Source organism: Mastomys coucha, unplaced genomic scaffold, assembly GCF_008632895.1.
Source record: "Mastomys coucha isolate ucsf_1 unplaced genomic scaffold, UCSF_Mcou_1 pScaffold22, whole genome shotgun sequence".
NCBI classification, from domain to species: Eukaryota; Metazoa; Chordata; class Mammalia; order Rodentia; family Muridae; genus Mastomys; species Mastomys coucha.
The window spans coordinates 156,516,697-156,533,474 of record NW_022196905.1 but is presented as its reverse complement, the minus strand read 5'-3'; the positions used below and the strand labels follow the sequence as shown (position 1 = coordinate 156,533,474).

Sequence of the window (16,778 nt, the reverse complement as noted above, 5' to 3'; positions counted from 1 at the left end):
AAGATCCACCTTTAATGTGGCCACAGTCTTGTGGCCACCTATATAAGGCCACAGAACAGGAAGATTGTGCTTTGCCTGCTTGCTCTTGCTAGCAGATCCAGTCTCTCCACTGTCATTACAACCTACTTCTTGGGATTCTGGTCTATCAGGATATCAGCCTTGTGGACTAGTGCTTTTCTGGACAAACTGAACTACAGCCTATACGCCATTCTAACAAATCACATACACACACAACACACAGTGTGGTGGTCTGAATGAAAATGGCTCCCACAAGCCCACAGGGAGTGGCACTGTTAGAAGGTGTGGCCTTATTGGAAGAAGTGTGTCACTGGAGTGAGGGACAGGCGGGCTTTTGAGGTTTCAGAGGTGCAAGCCAAGCATAGAGGCTCACTGTATCCCCCTGCTACCTGATGATCCAGAAAAGGAACTTTCAGCTACCTCTCTAGCTCCTTGTCTGCCCCCATGCTGACAGGCTTCCCCATCATGATTATGGACTAAATCTTGAAACTTTAAGTGAGCCCCAATTAAATGTTTTCCCTTATAAGAGTTTCTGTGGTCATGGTATCTCTTCACAGCAAAACAAACTCAGGATATATATATAGACTTATTAGGATGGCTTACATTGGGATATATATATATCTGTATCTTTAAGTTCTGCTCCTTTAGAGAACCCTGACTAACACAGCCCCTGATGCTTTGCCTAGTTTTTTCCAGCCTCAATGCCTCAACTGGTCCTTCTGCCTCAAGCATCCATCCTTTCTGAGTGGCTAAGACTACAGGTGCCTATGACCTTGGCCTGGCTCAACTACACACAAGTGTCTCCCACTCCCATAGATACTGTTCCTGTCACAGGATAAAAAAACAAATAATACAAAGGCTGAGTAATAAAAGCTGAAGGAAAATGCACTGCTCTGCCTAGGATTAAGGCACTGCTGTGAGGTGCCAAGTTAGCTAGCACCTTGGGCATTCATGGGCAGAAGGTGTGCCACAGCCCTGTACTGCCTGACTCCATCTGCACAACTGATTGTGTACATATAGTCACATTCCTTTGATGAGTGAAAACAAACCGCCGCCATCCTCCCTACCGTGTTGTCCCTATTCAGGTAGGTGACATTCAGTTGCAGTGCCATAGAGGCCAGCAGGCAGGTTCCGTTGTCACCAGTCACATTGTACTTGCTAACAGTAGGGTTTGTGGGCACAAGCGGTGGTGAGGGGCTGGGTGGCCCAGTGGTTGGAGAAGGTCCATCCTGTGTGCAGCGTGTCTCTGCAGGAACAGTAAAGACAGTTGGAAGGACAGTTCAAAATCCAGCTTGCTTATAACTACCCCATATGCTGGAGTGCGTGTTAGAACTGGAGACACCCACTTCTGAACCTGCAGAGCACTTCTTCACCCTATGTCTTACAGGTACACGGACAGCAATTTCTGGGAAGCAGAGAGAGGACCCAGAGCACTCTAGCCCACTTGTTACCCCCCCCATCTGATATTTTTCCCATCTTAGCCATCCTTCTCAGTGATCAAGCAAATGTACTGAGACCAAGAGAAAGCTTCACCCTGCCACAAGGAGTGATGTCTAGGTCATACCATATACATGATTGTAGCATGAATTCAAGTGTTTACACTGAGCCGTCACATGGGAGACACTGTTACAAACAAGATAGGGACTCTTGACTGCTGGGCCCTGGCCAGGCCTGTCATTTATAAAAACACATATTATCAGCAAGGCTGTGCAGGGGCCTGCTGGGAAGGGAGTGGAGACAAAGGGAGGAAGTCTATTTTTACAGGCCATTATTACTAACTTTTCAGTCATGGAAGAATCTCTCATGTACTAAGTTTCATGTAACAAACCTTCAAGATTAAAACCTGGATAACTGGGCTGGAGAGATGCACTCGATGGCTGAGAGTGTATACTCCGAACCCGAGTTAAATTCCCAGCCCCCGTGTTGGACAGCTTACCATCTCCCACAGACCCAACAGAGAGCCAATACTTCTGGCCTCCTCAGGTGTGTACATCACCCCCACACAGAGACACAACCACAACAGGAACAGTGACAACAGCAAAGGAGGCGTGGATAAACAGGGTGAGCAAGACGCTCTGTGATTAACAACGCGTAATGGATAAACAAGGTGAGCAAGACGCTCTGTGATTAACAAATAATGGATAAACAGGGTGAGTTCAGTAATTAACACATAATATGTTTCCAGTACCTGTGTCAGGCAGCTCACAACTGCCTGACACTACACCTGGAGCAGACCCAACATTGACCTCTGTCGTCCTCTATGGCACCCATCCTCATGCACACACTCACACGTCAGACCCTCCCACCCCCTGCACCATATACCTGGTGGGACCTGGGTGTGGCTATTCTTCGGCCTGCAGCAGTATTACCTACAGTCCAGTCCAGGCTGAGAACCATCTGCCCTCCTATCTTTAGCAAAGTACCTGTTCTTCACAAAATAGCCAGGTCTAGCTAGTAGTACTTTACTTCCTCTTTAAAAAAATTGTACTTTATGTGGTTAAGTGTTTTGCCTGAAGCTGGGCATGGTGGCACACATTTTAATCAAAGCACTCAGGAGGCAGAGGTAGGAGGACCTCTGAGTTCGAGGTTAGCCTGGTCTATAGAGTTCCAGGACAGCCAGGGCTACACAGAGAAACCTGACTTGAAGAACCCCAAAGTTTTGCCTGCATGTGTATTTCTGTGCCTTATGTATGTGTTTAATGTGTGCTCAGGGAGGCCAGAAGAAGTCACCGTAGCACTGGGTGAGAGAGCTGGGAACCACTACCTGGGTGGTGGTTCAAACCTAAGTCCTCTGGAAGAGCAGCCAATGTTCTTTAACTGCTGAGCCATCTCTCCAGTTCTATTTTATTTCCTTTTAAATAAGATTTGTCAAGTGCCCAAGTTTTCTTAGGTCTGGCGATTTACAGTTAACAAGAGGAGGATCTGTGAGGCTCCTTCCTGGTCAGGGCCACCCCTGAGCTACCTCCAAACACATGCATACACACTCTCAGGTTTAATAAAACTGTATTAAATAACAATTATTAGGAAACTGAGCAGCAGACCAGAAGCATAAAAATCCTTTCCTCAGATGTAGCAGGTAGGAGGTGCTGCAGGCTTAGGGCCTTGAGTAATCATCCCCACAGGACAGAACTGACTCCAAGGGGTGAGCTCCCTGCTACATGTATGCACTGCAGTGCATACACACTCACACTCTCACACACACACACAAAACTTATTTTTTAGCAAGGAAACTACCCCCACATTTGTACTGCACATGGCTGAGCAAGACGGCAGGATGCTGGCCGCGCATACATGACCTAGAGGTTTGGCTCTGCAAATACTTGCTGCTCCCACTTTTTTTTAAGATTTATTTATATGAGTACACTGTAGCTGTCTTCAGACACACCACAAGAGGGCACTGGATCCCATTACAGATGGTTGTGAGCCACCAAGTGGTTGCTGGGAATTAAACTCAGGACCTCTGGAAGAACAGTCAATGTTCTTAACTGTTAAGCCATCTCTGCAGCCTGCTACTCCCAATTTTTGACTCTGACAGTCAATAGAAAAGGGGACACTGGTATAATATCCAAAGTTTGTTTGGAAGATCAGATGCAGGAAGATTGATAGGAGGACTCAACCAAATCTTTCAGAAGCACCCATTTCTTCTAATTCTGTCTTCATGTGTGTGGGTTGTCTTTTACCCTTTGTTCTGTCAATAAAACCTTTGTCACTGGATCAGGAACAGAAAAGCGTATTTGTGGAGGGAGCAAAGAGATGGCTCGGTGGGTTAAGAGCATGTGTTGCTTTTCCAGAATGCGTAGGTTGAAATCCAGTACCCACTTGGTGGCTCACAAGTGTCTTGAACTCCAGTTCCAGATGATCTAATGTCCTCGTTTTGGCCATCATGGACACCAAGCAAGCACATAGTGCACATATATGCAAAACACATACACATTACACAAAACAAAACCCTTACTTTTAAAATAAGAGAACCTCCCCCAAACCGTTTTATTTGAATTATGACAGCACATGTCTCAGACTATGACTATGGCAACAACTGGGCTCTGATTAGGTCAGTGCAAGAGCATCTTTAATATAAATGGCTATGCTGCCAGACATGGTGGCACAAGCCTTTAATCCCAGCACTTGGGAGGCAGAGGCAGGTGAATCTCTGTAAGTTCAAAGCCAGCCTGGTCTACAGAGTGAGTTTCAGACAACAATAGTTATATAACAGAGAGACCCTGTCTCAACAAAACAAAAGGGGGTAACTTATGTGGCAGCTAATCTATGCATCTAGGCCCTGACCCTTACAACTAGCTTTATATGTAATAAAAATACTTTCTTTTGAAACTTTAGGTGACAGACTAGAGTCATCGGCTGAGAAAATGCACCCTACACTCCCTGGCCTACAACTGACTGAGAACTGAGAGCTAGCACCTGAGTTAGCTCTCTCCACAGTCACACCACAGTCTCTATTAAGACTACTCAAGAAGCCTGAAAAGGAAAGCTGATGAGGACAGGTAGCCAGGTAAATCTCTTGACAAACCACATGCCCTCACCTTTCCAATGAACAATTTCAGAGCTAACTGACAGGATTTGGGGCGATGTGGCAATTGGGCCCACTAACTTGACAAACCGTGGTCACACCTCCTCTAGAGCCGCCTGAGCTGGTCTGAGGAAACTGGCTTACTGGCAGTGTTTTGCTCACCACGAAAGCACAGGATCACTCTTCTGTATTCCATGCATGACTGAGACCAGCTTGTATTAACCAATTCCTAATCCTCCACATCAGGATGTACCCACTCTTATCTTTTAAAAGTAGAGGGGCTGCCAGGTGGAGGAGCAGACTCCACACACTGTGGAATGTCCCCTACCTTCTGTGGAGTGTGACCTTACCTTCCTTGCTGAAGTTGCTGCTCGACAGGTAGGCCTGGATAGTGACATCCCAGAGCACAATGGTCACATTCTTCATGGAGACGCGGATATCATTGACACATCGGTATGTTTTGTTGATGTCTGCCTTGATGTCAGTTGTAGCATCCTCGGTGTAGATCCCTGTATCCCAAACAACAAACAAAACACAATGTGTTCGTAGCACCTAAGTTAAAAGTGACTTAATACCATCCTCTTGTATTTTATTGTTTGTTGTGAAGCTTAAGAACAGTTTTTCTGGACTCAGGCAGGCACAGTGGACCCCGTGCTCTCTCCCTCCCCTCCCCTTCAGAAAGGCAGGCAGGCACAGTGGACCCTGTGCTCTCTCCCTCCCCTCCCCTTCCGGTTTGCACTTTTTACAGAAGTCTTACCTGTGGAGCTGGCATTGGGAAACCAGTGTGTATCTGACAGGTTATACCTAAAATACATATGCTGGACACTGTAACGTGTTGTATTTTTTGTGAAGGTGAGTGTCAGTAAATATCCTCTTTCAAAGGCAATTGTGAGGCTGGGTTCAGAAGCATTTTTTCCTTTACCACAGGAACTGCCGTTTTTCTGTACTTCTGCAGAGGCTGGCAGGGTAATGTTTGAGACCTAGAACAAATACAATTCCAATGCAAGTCCATGAACGTGTGCTGAGGAGGCACTGCCGAAGAGTCACCTCATGCACACTGACACAAACTGAGCTTCCGATCACTCTGACAGTAGCCAGTCACACACACTCACTTGCTGCATCTGTACAAAGTTAGTGGAATATAACTCAATACACAAAACAATGTGTATAACTTAAAATGGGGTGGTCAGCATTCCCATCTCCTTCAGACTTTTTTTTGTTTGTTTTTTTTTTTTTGAGACAGGGTTTCTCTGTGTAGCCCTGGCTGTCCTGGAACTCACTCTGTAGACCAGGCTAGCCTCGAACTCAGAAATCTGCCTGCCTCTGCCTCCCAAATGCTGGGATTAAAGGCGTGCGCCACTACTGGTCGGCTCTAGTTTACTTTTTAAGGCAATGTGCCACAGCAGTACATGGATAAAAGCCAGAGGACAACTTGGAAATTGACCTTTCTACCATGTGAGACCTAGGATTGAACTCAGGTTGTTGGGCCTCATGGCAGGTCCATTTACCCACTGAGCCATTCTGCCTACCTCTGATCTCTACTTCTCTTACGTAATTTTGGGCCGGGGATTGGTGAGGGTGTGTTTGTTGTGTTTATGAGTGACAGGGTCTCCCATATCTTGATGTGACTTGAAACCTCTGACCTTCCAGCTCCCAGATGCTGGGATTACAGGCTTGCCCCACCACACTTGGGCTATGCAGTGCTGAAGAAAGGGGCTGGGGCTTCGTGTGTGCGTGACAGGCTCTACCAGCTGAGCCTAGTCTCTCTCTCACCCTTGTAAATTACTCTTTAAAGAGAGATTTTTATTCCAAAAGAGAAGTAGCATCAAGTTAGATCCTTTACTTTCAAGGTAACTTTGGCTTTGACTCTTTTATAAAATGAAATTAATAGTAGTTTTTTCTAAATTTTATATTTACACTATGCTTTATAACATAGCACTGGCAGGTCTCAAGCTTATTTCTTTGTGCCTCTGCCTCCTGGTTTTGGTATTAAGGTGTCACACATGAGTGGGAAGCAGGGTTAACCCTCACTCTGCCAGCTCTCTCACACTGCATTCACTTGTCAGCCTGTTTCTGTTCGTAGGGAGAAGTCAGTGAGCTTTTTACTGGTTTGTTAAAACTGAATACCTTATAGAACACTGTACCTATATCTACCACAGCCTGTTAGTATTTCAGAATACTCAAGGACAGTCAGGGCTACACAGAGAAACCCTGTCTCGAAAAACAAAACAACAACAAAAAAGTAATAAACAATCCCACTATCCTAGTTAAGAGAAACCCTGTCTCAAAAAACAAAAACAAAACCAAAAGTAAACTAGAGGGGCTGGAGTTGTTGCTCAGTGGTTAAGATCTTTTCCAGAGGACCTGGATTAAACTCCCAGCATGAACATGATGGCTCACAACTATCTTAAACTCCAGTTTTGGGGGAATCTGATGCCCTCTTCTGGCCTTCATGGGCACTGCACATGTGTACTTCACAGATATGAAGGCAAACACTCATCTATAAAATAATTAAAATAAATAATAAGTACATTAGAAGCTTCTAAAGGGGCTGGAAAGATGGCTCAGCGGTTAAGAGCACTGTCTGCTCTTCCAGAGGTCCTGAGTTCAGTTCCCAGCAACCACATGGTGGCTCACAACCCTCTGTAATGGGATCTGATGACTTCTCCTGATGTGTCTGAAGACAGCATACTCACATACATAAAATAAATAAATCTTTAGAAGCTTCAAAGGCTTGGACAGATGTTTATTATTACAAGGCATTTCTCTGATAGCAAGCCTTTCTACATTTACACGGAAGCTAGTATAAATGAGTTAGGGACCTTAAACAGCTCTAAGGAAGAGTTATCCTGCAGGACCAGTCCCTATTGCCCTCCAGTGCAGAACTGACTGTTACTTTTTGGGGCTGTGGGAGAGACAGGACAATTCCAATCAAGAACGAAAAACAAAATGTAACTCAGGGTTGAATTACTGATATACAGGGTTTCATACAGCCCAGGGTAGGCTTGAACCCCTGACCTTTTAAGTAGTAGGATTGTGGGTATGGTGTAGCTCATGATCCAGGGATGGATGCATTTAAAAGGGGAATTACATATAATGAGTGTGTGAAATGTCTACTAACAGGTAATTAAAAAGAAATTTAAAATGTATGATACTCATCTACTAGTAATCTAAGAACTATAGAAACACAAACCTGCTTTAATGTACACTAAGAACATATTTTTGTTTGCTCACTTGTTGAGATAGAGTCTCACTGTGTGATTCAAAAACTTGTAGACCAGGCTGGCCTTGAATTCAAAATTTGCCTGCCTCTGCCTCCTGCTAAGTGCTGGATTCAAGAAGTGTGCCATTAGGTTCAGCCGCCTAAGAACATCTTTCTTAAAGGAATAGTCGCTGGGCAGTGGTGGCGCACACCTTTAATCCCAGCACTTGGGAGGCAGAGGCAAGCAGATTTCTGAGTTCGAGGCCAGCCTGGTCTACAGAATTCCAGGGCTATACAAAGAAACCCTGTCTCGAACAACCAAAAACCAAAAACCAAAAACCAAAAACCAAAAGACAAAAGACAAAAGGAAAAGTCCACAGCACTGCCCATCGCCATCCCTTAGAATAGAGATGCTCTGAAGCAGGGAGCAGACATAAAAACCTACCGAACATGAAAACTATAAGGGAGCCAACTAAGCAGCAGCAGGAAGGATTGACCACGCGTGCTGACTCTGTGAGGGTCTTCAAGGGCTAGAAAACACTCATCAGAAAATGTCATACTCAGCAGGGCAGTGGTGGCGCACGCCTTTAGTCCCAGCACTTGAGAAGCAGGGGCAGGCGGATTTCTGAGTTCGAGGCCAGCCTGGTCTACAGAGTGAGTTCCAGGACAGCCAGGACTACACAGAGAAACCCTGTCTCGAAAAAAAACAAAAAAAGAAAATGTTACACTCAGCAGCAGTTTGCTGAGGCTGCAGCTACCAGGAGACAACAGCAGGGATTGTTGATGGGTCTAGAAGCTATCTGCACAAGTGACAAGGCCAGACTAAGGCAGGGTAATTTTTCAGAACCCCACAATGTTGGTGTCTCTTACCTTAGAACCATGTCCAGTCTTGTAGGTGGTCAGAAAGGAGGCAGAGAAGCTGGCCATTATGCACGTTGTGCCATTGTCGTCTTTCACCTCAAAGAGTGCTGAGGCGCCATGTGCAAGGCCTGCTGCTTCCAGGAGAAAGAGACAATCATACAACTGCTATCTGTTTTCTCCATCTTCTATTACAGGCTGTGCCCTACTCCTGATCCTCCAAACCTGAAGGTGCTCTGACTCTAAATTCCACAGGAGACTGCCACCTTCAAGGCTGTTTGGTCAACCTGACAATCTCACCCCACCCACGAGTGCTACCACTAGAGTACTTACCCTAGGCACATGCCCCTTAAACAGTTTCTCTCTAAGATGTGATGGGGCCTGAAAGGTATACCTCAAGGCAAGCATCAACCTACCCAGATACCCAAGGACAGTCTGCAGTGAGTGTTCTCACTGTGGTCATAAACAAATAGTTACAATCTGGCTCGTTTTTACTTCCTCAGACCAGGACTGTGGCAGAGTCATGAGCTCAGACACAGTGCTTGGATTCCACCAGCACTTAGCCGAGCAATGTTGGACACATTCTCAACTCATACATGTTAAGAGCTGCCCTATGTGGAGGTTCAAAGACATATGGAAACTCTAAAGATTTTCTAATGAATAATGATCTTTTCAGGGAATTTCCTTTGTGGCTTGTTAAATACATCTAATAAAGCTCACACCTGTAATCCTAACACTGGGGAGGCTGAGGCAAGAGGATCAGCAGTCTACCAACCCACAGTACAGAGGAGACTTAATAACATAATAAACAAGCAGGGCGGTGGTGGCGCACGCCTTTAGTCCCAGCACGTGGGAGACAGAGGCAGGCAGATTTCTGAGTTCGAGGCCAGCCTGGTCTACAGAGTGAGTTCCAGGACAGCCAGGGCTACACAGAGAAACCCTGTCTTGAAAAAGAAAACAAAACAAAAAGTAATAAACAATACGACTATCGGAGTCAAGATGCCCAGCAGCAAGTTAGAACAGCAGTACTTTCAGCTGGGCATGGAAGTCCACACCTTTAATTCCCAGCACCCAGAAGGCAGGCAGGCAGGCAGGCAGGTCTCTGTGAATTTGATGCCAGCCTTGTCTACACATAGTGAGTTCTTGGCCAGCTGCAACCACACAGTGAGACCATGTCTCCAGAACAAAGGCAGCAGGGTGGCACAGCTCTTTGATAACTGCCAAGTTTCATTACAGTTTACAGATGAACAAGCCAGGTGCCTTTGATCATTCCAAAGCCAACAACTACACAGCAACAACCACACTGTTCAACTACCATGCTGTCACCTGTCTCTGCTGCTACAAGCTTGTATAGCCTTCCAAGCTAGACATGAGTCTGAGGTGTCTACGTGGAAGTGTGAGGCAAAGGATCACCAGAAGTTCCAGGCTATGGTGTTCTACACAGTAAGATCAAAGCCCATGAGGAAATAAACAAAAAATTTTTAGAAAATCATACTTCCAAAACAAGCGGACTTCAACAAACTGAATTTATTTCACTCTCACAACTTTGAAAAAAAAAAGAGTAACTACTATTCACACCCAAGAGTCTAACTAGAAATCATATATCCTTTCTCTTGTGCTAACAGCAAAGCAAACATTGAAACTCATGTTCAAAACACTGCCACAGAAGGAAGCAAACTGCAGCTAACTTCCAGAGAGTCCTGTGCTTCATAACTGAGCAGGTTCTATTAAAAGCATTTCCAGCGGATGACTAGTATACACTGAAACAGAGAAGGGCTGGCAAGATGGCTCAGCAAAGGCACTTGCCTCCAGGCCTGATGACTGAGTTTCATCCCTGGGACTCAGATGTTGGAAGGAGAGAATTGAGATTCCTCACATAAGCCCTTGCACATGTGCCCAATACATACATACACAAATAAAATAAGATGTAACTATAAAGTTTCCCCAAAGAGTCCACCGTAACTTATCATCAACAATGGATGCAGACTTCTAGAAACAGAGTGGGGCTGAAGCAATGTGTCAGTTCTTGGAGAGGACATAGGTTTAGTTCCAGCACTGACCCTGCAGCCCACAACCTTCTGTAACTCCACTTCCAGGGAATGCCAATGCTTTTTTCTGACCTCCACGAGTAACTAATACACACAAACTCTCCCAAGCACGCACACATAAGATTTACACATAGAGAGAGCATGGCTATTCTAGTGAGTGTTACTATTGTTGTGAGGAAACGCAGCTTGGGGGTTTGTTCAGCTTACACTTCCACATCACTGCTCGTCACCCAAGACGTCAGGACAGAAACTCAGACAAGGCAGGAACCTAGAGGCAGGAGCTGATGCAGAGGCCATGGAAGGGTGCTGCTTACTGGCTCAACTCCCTGCTTTCTTAGAGAATCCATAACTACTAGCCCAGGGATGGCACCAACCACAATGGGCTAGGCCCTTGCCCATCAACCATTAATTTAAAAATTACCCAGAGGCTTCATCTTTTGGAGTAGTTCCTCAAGTGAGGCTTCCTTATCTCAGTTAACTCTTGCCTGTATCAAGCTGACATAAAACTATCCAGCATAACAGTCAAGTGTGGTGGCATGCACATGTAATCCCAAAACTAGATAGGCGAAGACAGAGGGCCCTATAAAGTATTTGGCCAACCTGATTTACCTATCAAGTTCTAGGCTAGCTCATGCCTACATACCAAATTCCTGTTTCAGAGAAAACAACTGAAAATAGGGGTCAGAGATGGTCAAGAGTATTGGCTATTCTTCCACAAGACCCAAGTTTGAGTCTCAGCAGCCAGATTAGGTAGCTCACACCCACCTGTAACTCCAATTCCAGGAATTCCAACATCTCTTCTGGCCTCTGTGAACACCCCTTATACATACACAAAACAGCTTTAAAAAAAAGAAAAAAAGAAAAAAGACCAAAGGCAGAAAAGGTCACTGTTGCAGGCCCAAGACTTCCTTGGCCAGAGATGTCCTAAGTAGAAAGATCTGAGACCTCCACTTCCAGGGAATGCCAATGCCATTGGCCAACACAGCAGATGCCCCGTGGGAGCACACAGTCCAGCCCTGACTAGACAGACTATCTTTTCATAAGTGTTTTTGTCAATCACACTTTCCCCCAATCTAGTAAATATGCATATTCAAAGGAGAACAAAGTATTACTAAGATTTGAAATAAACCTTACGGCGTTTAAGAACATGCCTTTCCCTCTGCTCACTAGTTGCTCTCATTCTGTAGTGTGTCTTTCTCTTTCTTAATAACCTGCCTTTAGTTCTACTACCTTAAAAAGTAAGATGGAAGCCAGGCGGTGGTGGCGCACACCTTTAATCCCAGCACTTGGGAGGGAGAGGCAAGCGGATTTCTGAGTTCGAGGCCAGCCTGGTCTACAGAGTGAGTTCCAGGACAGCCAAGAGAAACCCTGTCTAGAAAAAACAAAAACAAAAACAAAAAACAACCCAAAAAGTAAAATGGAAGGAAGGGATGGGGTGGAGAGAGCTCAGCTGTTAAGAGCACTGGCTGCTCTTTCAGAGGACCCGGGTTCTGTACCACATGGCAGATTACAAGAATCTATATTACAGCTCCAAAGAATCCAGTTCCACAAGATGCAACGCTCTCTGCTGGCCTCAGTGGGCACTGTAAGCACACAGGACAGATATATATGCAGGCAAAACACTCATATGCATAAAATAAAAAGATAAAGTTAAAAAAAAAAAAACAGGGTAAGGAGACGGCTTAGTGCTTTAGAACACTTGTTGCAGAAGCCCTAGGCTCAGTTCTCAGCATTCATATAATGGCTCACAACCACCCAAACCTTCTGCAACTCCAGTTCCAGGGGATCCAATCCCTCTTCTGACCTCTACAAGCACTAACATATACATGCAGGCACAGTACTCACACACACACAAACACTATCTTTAAAGAAACTGTTTAAGAGGCACTAAACACTTAAATATTTGAACAAAAAGAGCCTTTTGTCCCCTAATCAATTAAGATGCCTACAGTACACCTGGGATGGATACAAGGGCAGCTGCCAGGAGCCCCATCTGCCTGCTAATGATGACCTGCTCATTTCTCATTTCTCCAGGGGTCAAAGGGCAATGCTGGCTAATTCTTTCAAAACACTACACCTGTGGAAATCCCCTTCCTTGCAACTAGTAACAATGGGCCGCATACGTGCTCAAGCCAGAAGCTGTTGACCAAGCTCCATGACCTCGGTGCCACCTTCAGGTTACACAACCGACAAGGGAAAGAGTGTAGAGCCAGAGAGGCTGGCTGGCAGAGTCTACCAGAGTCTTGATACTTAACCAGCTTTGTTTTGGGTCTCTCTTCTTGGTCCAGGAAGTCCTGCTTAACAAGTACCTGTGACACTTTTACTTTGGGACAAGGACTGTTTGAAGCACGCTTCAATTAAATTACTATGACAACCTGAAAAGGCTGTCACTATTATTCCCTCCTGCTGAGGTGGAGAGGCCCAGAGATACTAACTTGCTTCAAGGTCTCAGAAGTGAGGGGCCCAGTTTGCTGGCTTCAGTGTGTGGCCTATTGATCATGCTGCTTCTCCAGCACTAGCTGAAGGAGTATGGGGTAAGCCAGCCTGGGTTACTTAGTGAGACCCTGTCTCCAGTCAACCACACCCTGAATTCTCTTGCTTGATTTAAATCCAGTTTCTTCTTATCTAGTGACAAATAATAATAACCTTTGACCACTTAAAACAAATGGCCAAAGTTCTACTCCACACACTGTACTGGCACCTCTAGAGGCACGGCTCCCTCCCTGCTGGCTTCCATAGGTCGGGGCACGCTACACAGTGTTGTGGGAGAAAAGTGACAAGTGTTTCTTCTAAAAAGATCTAGTAGTTCAGGACTACCGCTGTAGCTCTGGCAGTCAGAGCAAAGGAGATAGGCCACTACAGGACATGTGCCAAAGTCTGTGTGTTCACAGTTAAAAGGCCAGGTCGAGCTGCAGAGATGGCTCGGGGGTTAGGAGCACTGACTGCTCTTCCAGAGCTTCTGAATTCAATCCCCAGCAACCACATGGTGGCTCACAACCATCTGTAATGGGATCTAATGTCCAGAGGTCTGTCTGAAGATAGCTACGGTATACTCATATCCATAAAATAAACAAATAAATCTTAAAAAAAAAAAAAAGGCCAGGTCAAGATAACAATATCTGAGTTGGGTCTAACAGAATACAAATTCAAAATTACAAGAGCGCTTAACAGCTTGACCACCAATCTAGTGAAGAATTCAAGGTCACGAAATCCAGGATAACATTAATTCGACTTCTCATACTTCTAGACTAACAGGGCTCATCCAGAAAGGGGAAGGTCATGGGTCAGCCCCAACAACCGAGCAGTCCCATTAAGCAATCATACATACTAGTTTCAGTTCACACTAGTCTGTTCTCTATTAAGCACTTAAGCAGCTTGGAGGACAGCAATTCATGTAGGAACAATTTACAATCCCAACATTATACAATCTTTTTAAGATAAAATTATTTTTGAAGTCACACAACTAAGATCTCCCTCACAGCTGCTGAAGTCCCTTTGTGAAAGCTGGGTCATAATTTATGGCACAGGGCATTCAATCAGGGTCACAGATTTGCCCTCTCCACTTTGATTTTGCTTTGAAACAGTGTGTCACTCTGAGGCCCAGGTTGGCCTCCAATTCACAGAAATTCTCCCACATTAGCCTGCTAAATGCTTAGATTACAAACATAAGCCACCTTCTATACTTTTCTTTCTCTCTCTCTTTCTTTCATTTTTTTAGAAAAAAAGGGGAATTTCATAGCCGGGCAGTGGTGGCGCCTGCCTTTAATCCCAGCACTTGGGAGTCAGAGGCGGGCGGATTTCTGAGTTTGAGGCCAGCCTGGTCAACAGAGTGAGTTCCAGGACAGTCAGAGCTACACAGAGAAACCCTGTCTCGAAAAACCAAAAAGAAAAGATTTCATTACCTAACTCAGGCTGACTCAAAATTAAAATTCACCTGCCTCAGCCTCCAATGTCTAACAAGTGTGAGCCACCACTGATTAGTTTTATTCATTCATTCGTTTACTTATTTTATATTTGCAACAGGGTCTCCAGTCCTGGCTGTCTTAGAACTCATGTAGACCAGAATGGCCTGTTAAAGAGATCCTCCTGCCTCTCTAGCGCTGGATTAAAGGTATAAAACCACTATGCAAGCCAGAGGGTAGTTTTAAAAACATGAAGAGGCCTAACCTGGTGCCAACGGCTTTTATCCCAACCAGCATTTAGAAAGCAGAGGCAGCGAGAGAGAACCTGAACTTGTGAGTTTCAGGCCAGCATGTTCTTCATGGTTGAGACACCTCCCAAAGTAGAAACATTTTTTTAAAGTATAAACTTTCTAAGGGTTTAAGTATTTTTGGAGATTTAACTCCAGTTAGTTACCAAGCCTTGTGAACTCTTCTAATTAAGCCCTTCTGACACGACGGAACTTGTTTCAGCAACTCGTATTCTAGTTACAACTACTGCACCGTGAAGGGTCACAGGTCCCTTAGCAAGGCTTCCGGCTGTAAGCGCACCTCTCCCGGACCAGAGTTCGTCTCACACAAGCAGCAAAATAAAAAAAAAAAGGAAAAGCAAATTCCATAAGGTCAGAATCTTGGGGTCGGACGGGTCTTGACAGGCGCTCGGGAATTCGTGAGCGTGTGTGCCCAGGTGATCTGGCCAGCCACCTCTCTCCGGTCCTGCGGATGCTGGCACTGCCCCGAAACCCTCCGCGTTGCTGGGATACGGCGGCGAGGAAGGGCACCCCGGGCGGGCAGGCAAGCGGGCGGGCGGGGTCCGAGGCAGCTCCGAGCCGCAGCACAGCACTGCCCAGCGGGAGGTCCATCCCAGCTCCTTCCAGAGCGGCTCAGCCCGGGCTCCCGGCCCGCACCTGCGTCCTTAAGCCCGCACGGGCTCCGAGGCGGGGAACACCGCTGCGGAGCGGGCCGGCCGGCTCGAGTCCCACTCGACGCCCGCGGCCCGCCCGCCCTGTTCCCGCCCGGCCTGCCCGGCGCCCGGTCCCCGTCCGTCCCGAGACGCCGACCCCCCCCCCGCCCCCGGCCCTCCTTCCCGGGCTCACCCAGCAGCAACAGAAGCAGCGGCCGCCCGGCGCCGGGGGCCGCCATGGCGCGACGCAGCCGAGGCCGGAGGACGGCGGTTGCGCGGGCGGCGAGGCCGGCGGGAGGGCGCGTCCACCGACTCGAGAGGCCCAGCAGCTGCGGCGCCGGCACCGAGAGGACCCTGCGGCCGGCAGCGCCTGTCACGTGAGCTGGGCCGCGCCCGCCGGTCACGTGAGCCGAGGGTCTCGCGAGAGCCGTGGGCCGCCGCTTACTCCTCGCTTCTCCCGGAGGCCCCACTCCGCACCGGACGCTGTCACGTGCCGGGCGGCATCACGTGGTCTCCCGCCCACGTGATGCGCTGCCGGCCTTTTCCCCCCCCCCTCCCCCCTACCCCACCCCCAGTGTCCTGAAATGGAAAGTAGGTTGTGGCTTTGAGAAAGGAAAGAAGAAACGCTGCTGGAGAAAGTGAGGATGGAAACAGGAAGCTGTGAAGGCTGGGCCGAGCCCCTTAGGCCAGCTGCATGCCACTGTTCAGATCCAAGCCCCTGAAGCCCAGTCGTAGGTTGACATCCATGTGTAGGTCAATACCGGTGTTTACATCCAAGGACAGTGTGCGTATCCATTTCCAGATGGCTATTCACATCCAGACCGGTGCCCTAGTCCCAAGCTGCCCTCCACTTTCAGGCTCACAGGCTACCTCCAGGCCCAGACTAATGTCTAGGGCCAGCCCCAAGTGTGTCCCATTCGGTAGTCCAGCCAGAGGACAGGTCTTTAGGACACGTAGATGGTGGGAAATGTGGGAAAGACACTTTTTAAAAGATAGGATTTCAGTATATATCTCTAGCTGGCTTCAAACTCAAGAGATCTGCCTGCCTCTGCTTCTTGAGTGCTTGGATTACGCGTGTGGGCGCAGTGTTCCTGAGCATACCTGATTGTTGAAGAGATGTTGATGGTCATCTTACCTGAGATGACTATCTCCATGAAGAATTCAATGCTAAAATACCTTCTTCTTTGGTGAATGTCACACTCAAAACTCAAGGGTTTGTGCCACACACACTCGTCTACTCCAGTCACATCCATAATATCGGGGATAAAATCCTGATAAAGGATAA

General features: G+C 46.8%; 1 protein-coding gene across 2 annotated transcripts in view; it reads right to left on the bottom strand.

Annotated features, from left to right (window-relative positions):
- The window catches only part of Lamp1 (lysosomal associated membrane protein 1), a 19,025-nt gene extending 3,026 nt beyond the window's left edge, over window positions 1-15,999 (bottom strand). Inside the window, exons 1-5 of one of the 2 annotated variants that reach the window (XM_031339112.1) lie at window positions 15,687-15,999; window positions 8,616-8,737; window positions 5,301-5,523; window positions 4,894-5,052; window positions 1,086-1,264 (exon numbers count right to left, since the gene is read on the bottom strand). In XM_031339112.1, coding sequence (XP_031194972.1) covers window positions 1,086-1,264; window positions 4,894-5,052; window positions 5,301-5,523; window positions 8,616-8,737; window positions 15,687-15,732 — 729 coding nt within the window. In that variant the 5' untranslated portion in view covers window positions 15,733-15,999. Of the gene's footprint in view, window positions 1-1,085; window positions 1,265-4,893; window positions 5,053-5,300; window positions 5,524-8,615; window positions 8,741-15,686 lie in introns of both variants that reach the window. The other variant, XM_031339111.1, reaches the window with a different exon arrangement.
- Window positions 16,000-16,778: the final 779 nt, after the last annotated feature.